The 18,503-nt window shown below is 39.7% G+C and overlaps 1 protein-coding gene across 7 annotated transcripts in view; it reads right to left on the bottom strand.

Moving 5' to 3' along the window:
* The window catches only part of LOC121277939 (WD repeat and coiled coil containing), a 38,533-nt gene extending 20,620 nt beyond the window's left edge, over positions 1 to 17,913 (bottom strand). For 4 of the 7 annotated variants that reach the window (XM_041187815.1, XM_041187814.1, XM_041187809.1 and 1 more), the window contains exons 1-3: positions 17,769 to 17,913; positions 12,049 to 13,957; positions 8,382 to 8,502 (exon numbers count right to left, since the gene is read on the bottom strand). In XM_041187815.1, coding sequence (XP_041043749.1) covers positions 8,382 to 8,502; positions 12,049 to 13,938 — 2,011 coding nt within the window. In that variant the 5' untranslated portion in view covers positions 13,939 to 13,957; positions 17,769 to 17,913. Of the gene's footprint in view, positions 1 to 8,381; positions 8,503 to 12,048; positions 13,958 to 14,164; positions 14,249 to 17,613; positions 17,667 to 17,768 lie in introns of those variants that run through there. The other 3 variants (XM_041187811.1, XM_041187812.1, XM_041187816.1) reach the window with 3 other exon arrangements.
* Between the last annotated feature and the right edge of the window lie 590 nt (positions 17,914 to 18,503).

Below are 18,503 nucleotides of genomic sequence, written 5' to 3'. Positions count from 1 at the left end.
GAAAATAAAATTGAGATAAGAAATAGGAATACATTACATAAAGCCTACAAGAAAGAAAACTTTAGTAGGAATATAGCAGATTCAACCTGATTAAAATTATTAGGTGCATAAAGGGCACTGAAAAAAGGAGCCAAACTTGTTTTTACTACTAAAGCAAAAGTAGTTTGGAAGGAAGTTAAAAGTTGAACGTGTTGGAATAATTGGCAGGATAAGGTGCTATATAAACGCAAGCTATTTATTTCATTCTCCTATGATTGCTTTCAATCCTAAAGAAATTCTCCTGTACTAAATCTTTCAGTACTGTAGCTAATACAATGCAAATTTTTGCCATTAAGATGAAGTTCTCCATTTCCTAACTGAATAAATTAAACTGAAGCAATTGCATAAAAGGGAATATGGTCAAACTGAAATATGTCAGTGTCATTGATCAATATTACTCTAAAGATTGTATCTATCTAGCTCTGTACATTACAAACAAACATGTGTGAACTGCATTCAGTTCTGCAAAATGCATCATATTGGAACAGTGCAAAACACTTCAAGATGTGCAGCTAGAAGATAGCACAATATATGTAGTAATGTTTTGACAGGTTTATTAAGCAATTTTATTGTATTTTCATTTATTTCTACAAATCTTCTTTAGAAGGTTTCTATATGCTCAATATTAATCTAAATTAATCACAATTAACTCTATCTTGCAGTGGCCAAAGGCCAACTCTCTGACACTTTTACCTCTCCCTGGGCCATGATCCCAATACTGAACATCAAGCTATTATCCCCAGGTTTCTGCTGATCTCATTTTTTCTGACCTCATCTCCTCTGGAGATCTTCCCTCTACGACCCCTTCCCATTCTCAATTTCTCTGTCTCCATTTATGGGGATATGCTATCAATGAATATTCACTATAAACCCACAGACTCTTATATAGCTACCTTGACTTCCTCACACCATGCTTCCTATGAAGGCTCCATTCCATTCTCCCAGTTTCTCCGTTGCATCTATTCAGGTGACACAAGCTCTATAGGATGGTCCCCCAACCCTGAGCAACCTGCTTCTACTTCCACCCCAAGATACACAAACTGAACTGGTAGACCTATCATTTCAGTCAGTTCTTGCCTTACTGAATTGTTTTCTTCTTATCTCAACTATTTTTTCTCCCTTGCCCAGGCTCTTCTCACCTACATCTGTGACTCTTCCAATGCCCTCTGTCACTTTAACAGTTTTTAATTTCCTGGCGCTAACTATCTCTTCTCCATGCATATTCAATCTTTCTACACCTCCCACTCCCCACCAGGAGCTGAGGCTCTCTGCATCTTCTTTGAAAAGAGGACAGTGGCCTCCATCCACCACGCCCTGCCTCAGGCTGGCTGTTCTCACATGAACAACTTCTTTAACTCCACTTGCTTCCTTCAAATGAAAGGTGTTGCTTTAGGTACTCACATGGGTCATAGGTATGCCTGCCTTTTTGCGGGATATGTGGAACATTTCCCTTTCTAGTCCTGCATGGGATCCTCCCTCAGCTCTTTTTCTGCAGCACTAATGACTGTTTTAGTGCAATTTCCTGCTTGCGCCTTGAAACCATTTCCAATTTCCACCCTTCTCTCACCTTCACGTGGTCCTGCTCCGATCCTTCCCTTTCTTAATTTCTCTGTCTCCATTTATGGGGATATGCTATCAACAAATATTCACTATAAGTCCACAGGCTCCTATATAGCTACCTTGACTACACTTCCTCACACCATCTTCCTATAAAGGCTCCATTCCATTCTCCCAGTTTCTCCGTTGCATCTATTCTGATGACACAACTGTCCATACTTGTGCTTGATAGGTCTTACTTTTTCCTTAACAGAGAATTGTATTTTAGGATCATCGCTACAGGAATAAAGCAACATCTCCATTATTGATAGTCCCATACGCACAAAACGTATTGTGATACCACCTGATGCAATGAATACATTCTCTTAAAATTTCTCTACTAAACAATGTATTAACTTACAGGTGATAAATTCCTTCAGGTACAGTAACCCAGGTGATTGATGTTGATATTGAGTTCACATAGTTATGGTGCAATGCTTTCATCAACAATATTAGATATGGGGAGAAATATGAAAATAAAAAATATATTCAATGTCAGGCCATTGTTACCTCTTTTTTGGTTATGGGAAATAACGGTGAATGTCCAAGGATCACAAAGGGAATAGTGATACTATGCGATGACAATAGATTCCAAACGGCAAGGAGGAAAGAGGGCTGCGTATTTGGAACTTAGGAGTGAGAGAGTTTACAGGAGTACTGGTCACAGCGGAATCAATAAAATAGGCTGTGATAGAGGTGAGACAGAAAATTCCTCACATAAGATCACATAGTTACAAATGCTAAAGGCTCTTTGGCCCATCTAAACTTACCCATTCGGAAATTCCTTTCCATTGTAGCATTTTCAACTCTTCCAAGTGTTTTGCCCCCAGTACTCAAATCTTTTCCATTTGTTGATCACACTTTGCGGCTTTGAGCCTTTCCTGATATTAGCCCTAAAATTATCTTTCATTATCTTCATTCTGCATCGCCCTGCAATTTAACTTGAAGATATAACCTGGACCTGCTTTCTCCATTACCATAATTATCTTGTATACCTCCAAATAATTACCTCCCTGAAGTTAACTTTCCAGGCTGTAAAGCAAAGTTTCCCCAGTCTTTCATCATAATTCAGGCATTTGATACTAGGAATAAGCCTAGCACATGTGAAATGTCAGTAGAAAAGAACTATATTAATCAGACTTATTTTCTATTTTGGCTATGTAGTTCAATATTCTATTGGTTTTATTAATTGCTGCTTTGCATTGATTGGGCATGTCGAACAATATGTCTACCAAGACTCCTAGATTTCTGTCAACTTCAATCTTTGATATTTCACCACTATTCATGGGAGTACATGGAGCTACCAATTTTGTTTACCTTGGCTAGGAGTGTTAGGCAGGTACTAAGAGAGGCTCCCCAGCTATATGAGTGGTTTCAAATCTTGAATTTCAGAGACAGATAAGAGTTATTTGTCACTGTTATTAAGATCACTGTTATAAACAGTTCCCTTACCTGAAAGTCAGCAGTGTGCTCTTAGTGCCAAGGGTTAATCATGTGATAGCATAACCCAGAGACATAATAACCCCTTGTGTTCTGGAATAGATATTGTATCTTTTCCATCATGTGCACTCCCAAATCGTTCAGTCCCAGACAAAAAAAAAGGTGAGTTGAAGTTAAATAAGAATTATTAAGTTGCCTGATATCACAGGCAGCACATGAATGCAGAGTACTAGTTCTAATCAATTCAATTGACTAAACTTGTAGCCCACCCTCCTGAACAAAAAAAAAGTCTTGCCCTGGATTAGTGAGCTGGCTAATACTGACTAATGCTTTTGCTCAGTTTAGTATTGAAACAAATCAAGGCTTAAAAAGGCTTGGACAGCACTCGTCTTTCAGCAGACTCCCTAAACCTTTCTCCAGACTGGTTGACCTTGATCATGAACTTTTCCCTTCTTTTTGCTACTCCTGAACAGAAGTAGTAGGTGGGCTGTCCCTCTTCCCCGTTCAGTGGGACTGTCAATAAAATTGGCCACCTCTACCCTGACTCCACGAGTGGATTTATGGCAGATACTCCATGTTGGGCTCAAATAAAGTTAATCACAAAAATAATAGGGACAGGGACTCAGAAAAAGGACAAGCCAACATGATAAATATACTGTTGCCCCTAATCAGTGTGGAAGTATATTGTTACTGCCTTGATCAGTAACATATAAACTGCTCTTTGTCTCAGTGGCTGTAGCACATGACTTTAAGGAGAATTCCAGACCTGTACAAACCAACTTTAATTTAGAATACACTAGTTAAATCTGACTCATTTGGAAATCCCTTCTGTGGAAAAATCCAAAACTTGACAAGGAGAAAAGAAAAGTTTTGAACAAAAGAGAAAACTCAAGTTCTTGGAGGCAGTTTCAGCAATTGAGGAAATTCAGGGGGTCCAGTTTGAAGGAAATATTGAGGTATGTCGACAGAAGAAGGACTAAGAAGGGTGCCAAAGACAGGAGATGGAAACTACTGATTAGATTTTAAATGACAAAGAAATAGTATCTTTGAAACAGAGAAACTCCCCATTGAGGTACATGCAGAGCTGGAAGCAATGTTTCAGCCATTGTGCATCAGTAAGCAGGATGGAGGAATTTGAGGAAGCATCTGCAGAACAGTGAACAGCATAGGATGAGTGGCATAGGAACAACCAGACTGGGGGAACTCATAATGCTTATTAACCCAAAATTAAGAAAAAGCACATAGCAGAGAAAATTACTCGGAACCGAAGCTAAATGTTACTATGCTGTGAATTCAAGCTTTATTTTCAGAGCCATATCAGTGGTATTTCTTAATTCTAACAGTGAGAATAAGAGATAAAACTAAGAGAACATTTGCAAATTGGGCAGGAGAGGCAAGTGGGCATATGAACTGGGAGAGGTACAGAGACTGAGAAGGAAATGAGCGTAAAGGCAAGGAACATCAGAGACACAACTTTAGATATTAACCTCTCTATGATGGCAGAGGGTGGTCAAAAGATGAAACACCTCCCAACGCTATAGCAAGTTGCCACAAATATACCCTCTGTCCTTTTTTACAGCAGTAGATATGTAGGCTTCTAAGTGCACCTCTGAGGGAGGCAGGAGCCTTAAATTAGAATATTTAAATACAGTAGGATTTCCACAGTGCAACTAGGGGCCCAGTTTGAAATTCACTGTGGTTGTGCAGGTTTCCCAACTTGCCAGAAAAATGTAGGTGGGAGCTGCCAACTCCCAAAGGCAAGTCCCTCTTTCAGCACTGCTTGTGGGCTAGGTACAGCACGTGAGTTCCCCTCAGATCCCACAAGACATCCTTTGACCTCCCCCAACCCCCATCACCTTTCTACCCACTCCTCACTCAACCCCTACTTCCAACCTCCCATTCCCTTGATTGCACATATGCAACCCCCACCGCCACCACAAACGCAGCTTCTTCCTCCTCTTAATCAAGGGATTCTTCCCAGCCCTCCCAAGTGCAACGATCTGTCCCCAAGGATCCTCCATCCCACCCACCTGCCAGGACGTCCACTTGGCTGTCTTCTGGATCGCAAACAGACGTATGCTAAAAATACTAACAAGGTCATACCATTCACATCCTGGTCTTGCCTCTTCCTTTGCCCATTTTCAGCCTCAATTGCACCCACCTGCCTACCCATAGAAACCAAGGCTATGGAATACAGAGGGGATCAGAAGTCTATATGTGTAATAAATAGCTACCACCTAAATAGATTGTGATCTGAGGCACTGGAGTTTAAGGAAATGAAAGAAAAAAAATTAAAGGCTTATGGGACACAAGAAATACAAAGGAAGAAATAGAGAATCTCTACACTGAAATAAGTAACAGCAGCAGAATGAATAACAGACAAATAGCAGAGAAGAACAGTCTAGATTATGAGAGAATAAGTAGAACATGGCATTAATAAGAAAAGTAGGTTCAAGATATGGGAAGAATGGCAGTGTATCACAAATGAATGCTGGATTATTTGAGACTGGGATACTTTTGTATTCATTACCTGTGAAAGTTGACAATCGTTAAAATTAAGTAGGCAGTGTTGTCTAAAATGTTTTTGGACAATTGCTTTATTCTAAATAGAATTGTTCAAGCTCTTTGTTGATGTACTTGAAAAAGGCTGGCAGATTCTTCTCATCTGGAGCTTTTTGAACTTCTGCACATTCTTTTAGAAAACTGCTAATCCAGATGCTAGAAAAGTACTAACTGGCAAATAAACAAGATCAACCAACTGTCCTACTTGTTCAGTTTACAGGAATGAATACCATCGTCACACATTAATCGGATTTCAGTAGTATACCTTAGCCCAGTAATCTCCAATGATAATCTCAAAAATCTTCTATTTCTGTTTACAACAGGCATATATTGTTTGAACATAAAAATACGGTTTGATGTATTATAAAAGATGAAGTGAGATTTCCGTAAAAATCACTTTGCATAAACTATTAATGGTTCACTGAAAGTAATTGTAGTGACGTGAGTTCTGTCTGGTGCTGTAAATCTTACAATTTTAAACACAAAAACCAAGCTTGCATTTGACTCTTTAAACTTACAGGATACTTAACCTGAATTACAAATAGAACTAATTTTTAGCTATGTTGTTGGACACAAGGAATAGAAATGAATATTAATAGTTTTAATAATGCACCTGTAGCATGGTTTCCAGGGCAAGGCAGCTTCTAAATGAAAAACAAGATTTTGGCAACTATATTTTTCTTCAGTATAAAATGGGAAAAACTCCGAGCACATCACAATCTGTGTACTTTTTAAGCTCAGAGTATAATTATTAAAATAATGCAGTTGAACACTACAAATTGAGCAAAATGACTAGCTACAGATTTGATAAGAGGCTATCTGAAAATTGAGATTATATTGTTAGAATCATATCTCTCAAGACTGAAGTCTTCCTTCACAAAACAGAAGGGCCTGGCATGATCTGGTCATCTGGATGCTAACCTGGGACTTATTTTTAAAAAGGTCATAAGTTCATGTTGGAAATGTCCGCAACCAGGTCTCTTCTAAGAAAACACCTGATCTTTATGGTACTTGAGGAAGGCCTGGTTGTTCATTTTAAACTGCAATCATTTTAATTGATGGAGGAAAAAAAATCAAAAAGGAAGGTGAAACTTGCCAGAAATCAGATGGGTAAGGGGGTGGGGGAAATAAAAACTTCAGTTGTGAGCCTACTTGTTTTGAAAGCAGTCTTGTTGGAGGACAAGCTAAGGGAGGAAGACTCCCTCTCTCTACCTTGCCTAAAATTGTGTGTGGCTATCAACCTGTAGCAAGAGAACCCTCATCTAAGTGTAACCAGTCTGTATTTGGATCTGCAAAGCTGGACTAGTTGGTGGGAACTTCCAGATATCCACCGGGACCAGTGGTCCATCTGCACGAGTGAAACTCCAGGTCGATAGCATCAAGATCCTGAGGACTTTATCATTTATTTTATAACTCCCATCCTTCAAAGCCCATCTCTGCAAAGAGACGCTGCCTGTCCTTTGTTTGTCTGTGTGTGTGTGCTGGGGGAATTCTTTAGGAACAGATAGATAGTTAAACTTCCCGATTACAATTGTGTGATAACCAGTGCTTTCAACTTGTTAAAAGAAGTTTTGTTTTAAAAATAAATTAATCATTCCGAGTTTTTGAAAAAGCCTGGTCAGAGTCTCTTTTCTTCCAGGTACTAGAGGTATAGGTACACAATTGGCATTTCGGTGAGAAAACTAAACATTTAAATGAATGGTACATCCTGCAGAGTAGTGGGGCTTGATAATTCGTGCACTCTTCCCATCCCGGTCGTAACAATATGAATTTAAAGATACTTGAATAAGGTTAGGATTAGGTAATTGGAAGCTTTTCAGTTGGATATAGACCACTTGAATCCTTGTTCTTCAAAAGCTTAATACTCTATGGCATAGCACATCAAATGCGTAAACAAGGCTGCTCTGTGGTTGACAATATTTATTTTTTAAGCATGCCTACCAATTCTCCCACCTCTCTACCTGAAGGTCATGACGACATGACCGTGAAAGATCCAAATCCCAAGTGCAGTGGTATGAAAAGGCACTCTGTCACACTCAACTGCATATAACGATATCACTATTGCTGGCCAGAATGGAAATGATTGGGTAATTCCCTGTCTATCACGCCTGGAGGCCAATAGACTCTTTGCTTGCGAGTCCTGTCATAAGTGATGCCCCACCTCCAGCTCATTGGGTGCCAATGGGCACCCTGAGAAAACTTTGGTTTGTTTATTCCCACAGGGATATCTGCTATCCACAAGCAGAAAAAACTTCTGAAAATAGCTGATGCAATATGGACCATCACAGAATGACACAAACCTTCAAATTTTAACCACACTTGCAACTTTCCTTCACCTTCAAGCTAAGAATTTTCAATCTGCACTAACAATTTACTGCAAGAGGTTAAAGAAACAAGGAATGCTACTCACAAGCAGAATACTGAGCGTGCTCCTTTTCCACTATTAACAAAGAGAGGTAACCAGTCTCTCCAATTGGAGAAATAAGTGACTGCATGTTGTATCAGGAAGAACAGGATAGCAATCTCAGATGAAAACAGAAAGATACTGTCCAATGCAACTTGGGTGATTGATGCAGCTTTTTACCATAATTACTTTTACAACATGCAATGACATTTCAGGTATGTGTCCATTTCAGGACTGAAAATCTCATACTCAGTATTTGCCTAATGCTTCTAATGCCTAAGATGGTAGTGTCACTACAAAAAAAGACATAATACATTTATTATAAACTGCAACTACTTACCATGAAACATTTCAACAACAAAGAGATTAAAAACTTCTTGGACTGTACTCAGACGAAGCCTGCCTTCACAAAGAGTAAAGGGTCGTTTTTCATCCACAACTGTATTTTCTTGCAGCAATTTCTTCAAAAAGAATTTAGATTCAAATAAATACTAGGTGTTGCAAATGCAATTCCAACCAAACAATGTAAATGAATTTAACCAATAGTAATTTAATAAACTCTCTAATATAACCTTACAATTCACACGTTTCATGAGATTCACTGAAAAGTGCACATTTGTCTCAGGGAACCAGTTGATACAATGGGTTGTAATACTGTTCCTGGGCTACAGGTCCCTGAGATTGAATGCTACCCAGACTGATGATAAAGGTTTACTTCCTCCAATGCCTATAGTGGGACTAAGCAAAATGATTTTCAACCATTTCAACAGTTCCTGGTTAATGCGCATCTATAAATGTAGCTGCTTATAATCTCAGCTAAAGAACAAGCGTACTCACTATGCCAGAAAGATAGTTACTGTGGTAAATGAAAATATCATGCAGCAGGTCCAAGTCTTTAGACTGATTTTCAGATATACAATGATTATTAGGTAAAGGGGTTTTCAACCTTCACACAATTTATGCTGTATCTAACTGGAATGTGTGCGATGCTAAAACTGAGTCCCAAATATTAAGAATGGTCCATTTTCTATCACTGGCATATCACTTTAACCAACACTTAAATACACCAAAAAGTAAAATAAATTGAATACGTCCCAGAAGAAATTTAATACTAAAGCTCCAAGCTTTGAAAGTAAGGTGTTATGGAAGCAATTTACTTGTAGATACATTCATTCATAGCTATTCTAGTTGAAAGAAAGCAAGCTTTTCTTTCTATTTTGTAAAATTTTGTATTTTCCCACACCAACCATCAATCTGAATGAAAGAAATGGATTGTCTCGGCTTCTGTCCCTGTCTTCCTTGACTTGCTGCAGTCGGCTGTAGATCGACTAGTTTTTGGTGGTTTCCATCATTGTCTGGCAAAAATGTCTGGTGAGTACTCCCTCCCAAGTGACAGCAGGATTGATCATAGAAATATGTCAATACACAGCACCACTGAAGCACATTTTGAAAAGTCCAATGTTAAGTTGCATTTAGAACATTGATAACAGAAACACTTCACAGCGAATATCCAAGCCTCAGCAATATATACATTTACAACACTATGTAGAACTAGCAGTTCTCAGGTGTCAAAGGTACTTGTTATCACTAATGTGAGTTTGTGCATTGAACATTGGCTTGATATAATTGTAAATGTTTAATGCCCCAAATGAAAACACAAATTGCATCAAAAACCAGCAGGATCCAATTAAATTTCAATACTGCTGCATATGATTATTAAAATAATGTGTACCACAAACCACATTTAAAATCAGCTATTACTGCAAAAGGCCTATTTAATAAGTTAGGTCAAGTTTTTCCAATGCTTGATGTGATTGTGACTACCAAATTAATTAATGTGGAGGCATCATGCATTAATAGGGTTATCTTCAACGAATTGTGGTACAACAAATGTATTCAGACTGCATAATCTATTCAGAAGATATTGATATACTTGTGTTATCTTGCTACACAAAATAACTTCCCATTATCATAAAAATACCTGGAAAAACTCAGCAGGTCTGGCAGCATCTGCGGAGGGGAACACAGTTAACGTTTTGAGTCCGTATGACTCTTCAACAATTATTTTTTTTGTTTACTTAGTTCTGTTGAAGAGTCATACAGACTCGAATCGTTAACTATGTTCCTCTCCGCAGATGCTGCCGGACCTGCTGAGTTTTTCCAGGTATTTTTATTTTTGTTTTGGATTTCCAGCATCCGCAGTTTTTTGCTTTTATTTATTTTTCCCATTATCATAGTTTTGTGTCGACTTTTTCCACATTGAAAAGTTATGTCCACATTTAGAATGGGATTTGCCTACACAAGTCTGGCACTGGTGCGATCGTACCATCAGATACTCACAAATTCTGAAAAAAAAATTATCTGTTGTTTCATCAGTAACTTAAGTGAGTTTATTTTTTTTCAAAAAATAGATTAAATATATCTGCAGCATTAGTTTTCAATGTTTAAGTCTGGGCTTGATATTTTTGGCCTGAGCTCTGATTTCATACAGGACAAGGTTTTAACTCACTCAAAATCCTTTCATGTCATTAAGATCGGTCCATTTGAGTTGAATTTTGATTATATATAGACTGAAAATAGATTGCGTGCCTAACTTCCCAACTTATGTCAGCGCTGTTTAAGTCAACTGCACAGTTGGGACATTCCTTGCTAGCTTCTAGGGCTTTCTACTCAGTGGCTTTCCTCAAATAATTTTGAAAACAAGACAATTTTCAAAAACATTTCTGAAGCAAAACGTGTAAGTATTTTTTCAAGAAGAGCTTGTGTATGTGAAACAGAGAATGATCTGACGATATACCTGTTGTAACTTTTGCTTTGTATTCCATAAACTGTAGTGTGTATTAAGAGATGAGAGAAGAGATAGACAAACAGACAGGAGTCAGAGACTGAGATTTCATGTTAACACCAATTTTGAAACCAACTAAGTTCTAATTATTACTGACATCTGAGAGAGAGAGAGAGAGAGAGAGAGAGATAAATAGAAAAACAAATAAGGTTATGAAAGAATCAAACAGAATGAATGTAATTGAGAGGTGAGCGAGAGGTAGGTTAGGGTCAGGGAGTGTTTCTTCCTTCATCTATCGTTACTTCAATTTAAAGAAACACTTGTCGGGGTGGAGAATGGGGTCGAAGGTGAAGGGCTAGAGAGCCTCTTGCCATCTGTCACTCACTGGGGCTCAGGGAAGAGAAGGGGGGTAGGTAGAGGGCGTAGGGTGAGGTAAATGGTAGTGAAGCAAGAGGAAGGGAGATGTAGGGAATGAGAAAATACTTCAAAGGGAGGGGATACATATGAAGTTTCATCTGTGTTTACATGAAGTTTTATGTATCTAATGGTACTGATAAATCCTAAATCAAAGCATCAACGTTTATGATTTTTTAAATGAGGTAATAGTGCTTAAAAACTTGCCCTTCCAGGCCAACATGCCCATAAAGTTTAAACAGGACACACCAAAAAATGAGACTAGCCTTCCAGGGTCAAATTGCTAGTGCATAGACCATCTTTGGTCCAAGGGTAACAAGTTAGTCACCTCTAATTAAAAGCAATTAACCCTTGACAATTTAAATATCAGCTCTTTTGTGTCCTCATTACCACCAAGGATACAAGTTCTGATGCAAAGTTTAGTTTCTTTTCATTTTGAAATAAGTTTTCAAATAAATTTTTTTTCAGAGCTAATTTGATGGGTCCAACTGCATGTAATAAATTAGTATCCAACCAAATAATTAAAACAACAAAAACAATTGTTTTAAAATATCCATTTTCAACTGTAAACAATAAGCGCTGTTTTTTAAGCTGATTGCATGACATTTCGTCTTATGCGGTCTCAACTGTTCCAGAATTAAGTCTAACTTCCTTTTTTAGAGTACTGGATGGCAATAATTTTGAAGTCTTCATGTAGCAGTGATTACATTCAAAATCAATTAAGGCACAATTCTGACTTCTTAACCAAGAATATAAATTAAACATCTATTTTTTGAAGCATAGTTAACATTGTAGAGGAAAAAAATACCTGACAGATGACATAGAGAAAGGATGGATCAGACGGATAGGCAGTTGAAGACTTCTTTCCATTTTTTATGTAATCTGAAATTTGAGAAAGACAGTGCCTCATCTCTGTGAAGCTTTCATATAATCGTTCCATTTTTCTAGACAGTTGTTCAATTTTGTCATTTGAATTGTCACCAATGTTCAGTGAAATACCGGAACACGACTGCGTATTTTGATCTCCATTAAACAAGATTGGACTAGCCAAATTCCTATTCGGTGTCCTAAGTCCATGGTTAGTTATGGGGCTATTTACAGGCTCTGCACCTGAGCTCCTCAAGATCACTGCAGACTCGCTGTTTGAGACTGCTTCTGTTGGTTTTGGAGTACTTGCTTCAGAGCTCTGCTCACTACTGCTGCTCTTCACTTCTTCTATCAATCCCTTTCTACTGCTTGGAAATTGAATTGCTGTATTCCCCGGCAATAATAGTTCTTTTCCTGTAATTGGCTCTTCTTTGGACAGATTTTCAAAATACTTCTTCATTCCGGAGATGTTAATGCCAGGCTGCCCTAGAGTCTCTGACAATACAGAACCATCATCCAAAACTAGTTTTTTAGTCATAAGTCTGATTAAATAGCGATCTGAATTTGAAGATGGGAGAAAAGCAAGATCATTTGATTTTTGCCTCCCAACCAAAAGCAATAGTAGCTTTTCAGTCAGAAAACACAAGCCCTTTGGCCGCTCATTTTTGTGCAACTGTATTTGCTGAATGTTGGGCATACTTGAAGGGGTCACTGAATACACTAATATAATGTTACAAGTATTGGATGATACAGCGATTGTACATCGATCAGAGTCAAAACTTACAATATCAGGGACCAGAATCCCAGGGATGTTTACTTTCCTAGTTGTTGTTACCTTTCTCTCAAAAGTTACTAGAATCAGGTGTGATGAGTCGTGACCACTTCCAGTAAGGCAATCCCTGCGCTTCAGATGAATAAGGGGGCTGGGATCAGATTTGCGATGATTTGCCAGAAGGTGGGTCAGGTTTAAAGGACCAGATGATGAGGGTGTTGGTCCTTCTACCAAAGACCTTGAGGAATCTATTGAATTTCTTCTCACATCCATCGAATGGTTTTCATCAACTGCCAACATTGTGGGTCGTGACATCAAAGATCCAGTTTCTGACATCGGTGCAACATCAAAAGTAATACCAGCATTGAGACCACAGATTCTGTCAAGGGGTAATTCAGTTGTCACAACCACTTGCAAATCCAAACAAGCCTCTATTGCACAGATGTATCCTCCAACATCAAATATGGGGCAAAAACTGCATGCATGAAGAGTCTTTTGGGTATTATTCCAAATGTATGAATGAAGGGCACTGCCTACAGCAATCACTAAGCGATTCCCATCTGCAGTCCAACAGGCACAGTGAATCAAACCACTACCTTTTATATCTGCTTTAACTCTACGATTATCAATCTGCACAGCAAACAACACAGAGGCATCTCTCTTCGTTAGTACTACTAAGGCATCATGTTTTGGATGCCACACACAGCCTTGTTGCAATATTGGAAAAATCTCTCCCAGTTCACAAGTTTGCGAAACCAAAAGTTTGTTGTGTTCTAAGGTACTGTTTTGTAATTGCCATACAGTTATATGTTTTTTATGTTGAACAGCAAGCAATGCCAGAGCCCCTGTGTAACAAACAGGACCCCAATGAAGGCCACTGACATGTTCAAAACTTCCAATGACATTGCTGTCGCCGAACTTTACCTCACCATTGACTAGGTAAATGGCAGTGAGAGCAACTTGCTTTCCATCTGTCCAGGCAATCCCATGAATTGGATGAACAGCTTGATGTAATACATTAATTCCGGTTCGAAGCAATTTTGCTTTCCCAAGCTCCATGCTGATCAGCTGCAGAATCCTGGGGGGGCAATAAAAAATTTAAATTTAGAATCCTACCTGAACTAGCAGCATGTTTCTCCAATAAATTTTACTCATGTAGATCTTAATGTTGTATATATCTGATGGAGTCAAAGCAATTACGTCTGTTAATGCCTGCAGTACAAACGAAGGTTTTTCTCACCGAGATGACAGGCACAACCTCCTCATACAACAGTCGGTCACTTACCTAAGACTTCTTCAATACAGCTATCCATAAGAGGAAAGCTGCAGCACTTAATCCATAATGAGACCTGAGCTGCTTATTCTTGTTAGTAGTCCAGGCATAACTGCCATTTTCAAGTTGGAAATGACAGGTAATTGAAACTCATAATAGAGATAGCACAAATGAATCATACGGATAAGGAAAGAGCTGCTTTTCTATTGCATTAAGTACATCTGGAATTAAGCAATTGTGTGCTTTGTCAAGATTTAGGAGAAAAGAAAACAGAAAGGCTATCTGGGGTAAATTTTCAACTCCGATGCTTGTGGGCACAACCTCTTGCACTGGAATTGTTAGATGAAAATTTGCCTAATCAGTTATCAATTGCTGCCAGTGGCGGTAATTTTCAACTATCTCAAGCCACAGGCCTGATGGTAGAAATCATGTGACAATATGGAGCAGATCTCAAAGTTAGTCATATAGTGGGATCCCAAATTATCTCAATAACTAAGTCATTATTAAATCTACATGACAGCTATCAAACCAGCAGTCAGCACTCTGGCGAGTAATGTGTTTGAACAACCAAGCAGTGCAGAGAGCATGCACTGTCATGAAACTGTAAATAACTTTATGTTTTGACAGGCCATCAGCATCCAGAAAATGACATCATTTACACTTGCTCCACTGACATTTGCTATTAAGTCTATATCTGCTGCATGAAATTCAATAAGTTTCTTGAACATTATAGCAGCATAAACAGCTAATCAGTAAACTAACAGAAAACCTGATGTTTTACTAAACCTCACCTTTCCTTTTGTATACTCAAAATATTTTAGAAGCTTAGCAAGTTATGTACAAGAAAAGCAGAAAATGCTAAAAACACTCAGCGGGTCAGGCAGCATCTATGGAGAGAGAAACGGAGTATGAACTGTTATCAGAAATGGGAACAGTTAGAAACGTAACAGGTTTTGAACAAGGAGTGGGTGGGACAAGGACAAATGGAAGGTCTCAATATTGAGCCCTGGAGACTGTAAAGTGCCTAATTGAAAGGTGAGATGCTGTTCCTCAAGCTTATGTCGAGCTTCACTGTTACAGTGCAGGAGGCCGAGGACAGATGTCAGCATGAGAGCAAGATGGTGAATTGAAATGGCAAAGCGCCAGAAGCTCAGGGTCATTCTTGGGGACTGAACAGAGATGTTCTGCAAAGCAATCCCCCAATCTGTGTTTGGTCTCCCCAGTGTAGAAAAGCAAATACAGCAGGCAAGATTGAAAGACGTACACTGCAAATTGCTGCGTCACCTGGAAGGAATGTTTGGAGCCTTGGACAGTGGGGAGAGAGGAGGTAAAAGTGTTTACATGGAAAGGTGCCCATTAACTCAGTTGGCTAGATGGTTAGTGTGGGGTTCAGTAAAACATCAACAGCACGAGTTTGATTCCCATTCTGGTTGAGGTAGACATGGGATCTGTCTCCTCGACCTGTCTGAGGGTGGAAGGCAATGGCAAACCGCCAGTGACAAAAACTGCCAAGAAATCAGCTCAGGATGAAGCATCAGCAAACAATGAGCCAAGGATCTGCCTTAGGGCAGAGCACAGATGCCACACCATACCATCACATCCTTGGGATAGCCAATGCGCTTCACATTCCTTACTTTTAAAGTTCAGTCACTGCAGCCAAACATGTCCTTTGGCACAGAGCATCTGCCATAAAACACCAAGGAGATGAACAACCGGTTAATCTGGTACGAGGAATTAGAATACAAAACAGGAGAAATTTCTATTCTTTGACAAATAGTACTGTAGAATCCTTCATATCCATCAAGAGTCAGATCAGAGCCCCTAAATAAAGACCTCAAAAGGCCAAAAAAATTAAGACCTTAAATTAAAGAATAACTTTTTTAAAAAACCTCATCAATAAGTGGAGCCACTGAAAATGTGGTTCAGAGAGTAGCATTTTAATAATTCAGTTTTTAAAAGTAATTCTTGGGACAGCAAAGCAGTATTCACTGCTTATCCTTAGGCTTCATGAGGGCATGTGGACCAGAACTGGATCACCTATCCACCATCAGGTAGGGATGGCAGGTTCCTCTCCCAGAAGGAGATTAGTAAAGCAGTTTTTTTTTTAAAAAGACAATAAAGCGACTTCCATGGTCATTTTTTAATAATAATCCACAAAAAGAATTTTTTTTTAAATTCAACCCCACAATTAACCTTCATGGGATTTCAATTTGCAACCTAAAGTTTGTTAGCCCAGTACCATAACCACAGTACTCATTTTCATAATTGAAGTGTGTAACTTTGATGTCTATTTGCTTTATTCACATGGGACATCAGCACTTGGTACTTAAACAATTTATCCAACACCAAGTACTAGATGAGCAAAGATTTCCCCCAACTAAATATTGAGAAGGCTGAAGCCATTGTCTTTGGTCCCTGCTGCAAACTCTATTCCCTGGCCACTGACTCCATCCCTGTTCTGGCAACTGTCTAAGGCTGACCAGACCATTCACAATCTGAGTGTCATACTTGACCTTGAGATGAGTTTCCAACTACATTTCCTCTCCATTACCAAGGCTGCCTATTTCCACCTCAATAACATTACCCAATTCTGTCCCTGCCTCAGCTCATTTGTCACTGAAATCATCATTTACGCCTTTGTTCCCTCAACATTTGACTATTCCAATGGTCTCCTGCCCAGCCTTACATCTTCCGCTCTCCATTAAATTGAGCTCAACCAAAACTCTGCTGTAGCATCCTAACTCACACCAAGTCCCATTCATCCTTCACCCCTGTGCTCTCTAACCTATACTGGCTCCAGGTAAGCAATGCTTTGATTTTAAAATTCTCATCCTTGTTTTCAAATCTCTCTATGGCCTTACCCTTCCTTATCGCTTATCTCCTCCAGCCTACGACCCCCTCGGGTCTCTATACTCCTCCAATTCTGGCCTTTTACACATTCCTGATTTTACTTGCTCCACCATTGGTGACCATGCCTTCAGCAGCCTGGGCCCTAAGCTCAGGAATTCCCTCCCTTCCACCTTTCTATGTCTTTGCCCTCCATTAAGACACTCCTTAAAACTAAGCTCTTTAGCCAAGCTTTTGGTCATCTGTTGTAATAACTCTAAGTGGCTCAGTGTCAAATTCTGTTTGATAACTCTCTTGTGAATCACCTTGGGATATTTATCTATAGTAAAAATGCTATATAGAGCCGAATATAATGCTATAAATGCTACATAAGTGAACCTAATGCAATAAAAAAAATCATAATTTACTCTAGTAATTAAGGGAACCAAATACTTTAGAACAAGCTTAAACTCAAGGGAACATCAACAGAAACATAACTCTTCCCCTGCTGGCACTCTGTTGTAGCGGAGGGAATTTGTGCACAGCAAGGTCCCACAAAAAAACAATGAGATAAATAACCAGAGAATGTCTAGGGTGGTGTTGTCTGAGGGATAAATAGAGGGAAGGTGACCTACACTTCAAATCCAGTCAGTGCTGTGGGATCCTTTGTATGCGCCCATGACGAGGGCAGATAGTGCCTGCGGGGGACGGGAGGTGGGAGGATGGGGGGAGGGGGAGGTGGGGGGAGGGGGAGGTGAAGGAAGAGTCTTTTATCTCTGGGCAGTTTAACCTGTTTGTTCTGTTTCAATGAATCGCAGTCGGAGCAGCGGCCGCGGTATCCATGTGAACGCCGCACTCAGGATGCCGCCTCCGTTTGCCGGACTCTTCCCCCTCCGCGGAGCCAAGCGGCACACACGGGCGGGTATCCTCACCGGAAGCCCCTGCCCCGCCGATCGTGGCGCTTCCGGTCGGCGCACGCTCACTGCGCATGAGCGGGACAGCGGGCCCGCCCTTCTCTGTTGAGCTGGGAGGGGGCGGGAGGGAGAGGGTGTGTGTTACCGTGTCCAATGCAGTGGAAAATACTCATTGTGTGCACCAACACACACACACACACGTACAGACAGAGCAAGGGGCACCACTAATAAAAATAACTGAGAAAAGAAAGCAAAAAAAAAGACTTTTAATCGCAAATAATATTGCTGCTTGTGGCCACAATACACTGTGGTCATCTGGCAAGTGGTCCTCGATCCTGAGGGACTGTCCAAGAAGAGGAAAGCACTCTAGTCCTTGCAGTGTCCAGCCTGAATCATACAGGCGGAGAGCACATGCCCCCCACTTTGGTTACACATATCTCCATTAAAATAACTTGCGTCTTCACACACTTCAAATCCCTTAAGACAAATTAGCTTACTTTTGATTGAAATCACTCCACCAATGGTCGCCGTGCCTTCAGTTGCCTAGGCCCCAAGCTCTCATATACCCTCCTGCTATCAACATCCTGGGGGTTACCATTGACCAGAAACTG

This window comes from Carcharodon carcharias, chromosome 5 (assembly GCF_017639515.1).
Source record: "Carcharodon carcharias isolate sCarCar2 chromosome 5, sCarCar2.pri, whole genome shotgun sequence".
Taxonomy (NCBI): Eukaryota; Metazoa; Chordata; class Chondrichthyes; order Lamniformes; family Lamnidae; genus Carcharodon; species Carcharodon carcharias.
Note: the sequence above shows the minus strand (reverse complement) of the source record. Positions and strands in the feature narration are given on the sequence as shown.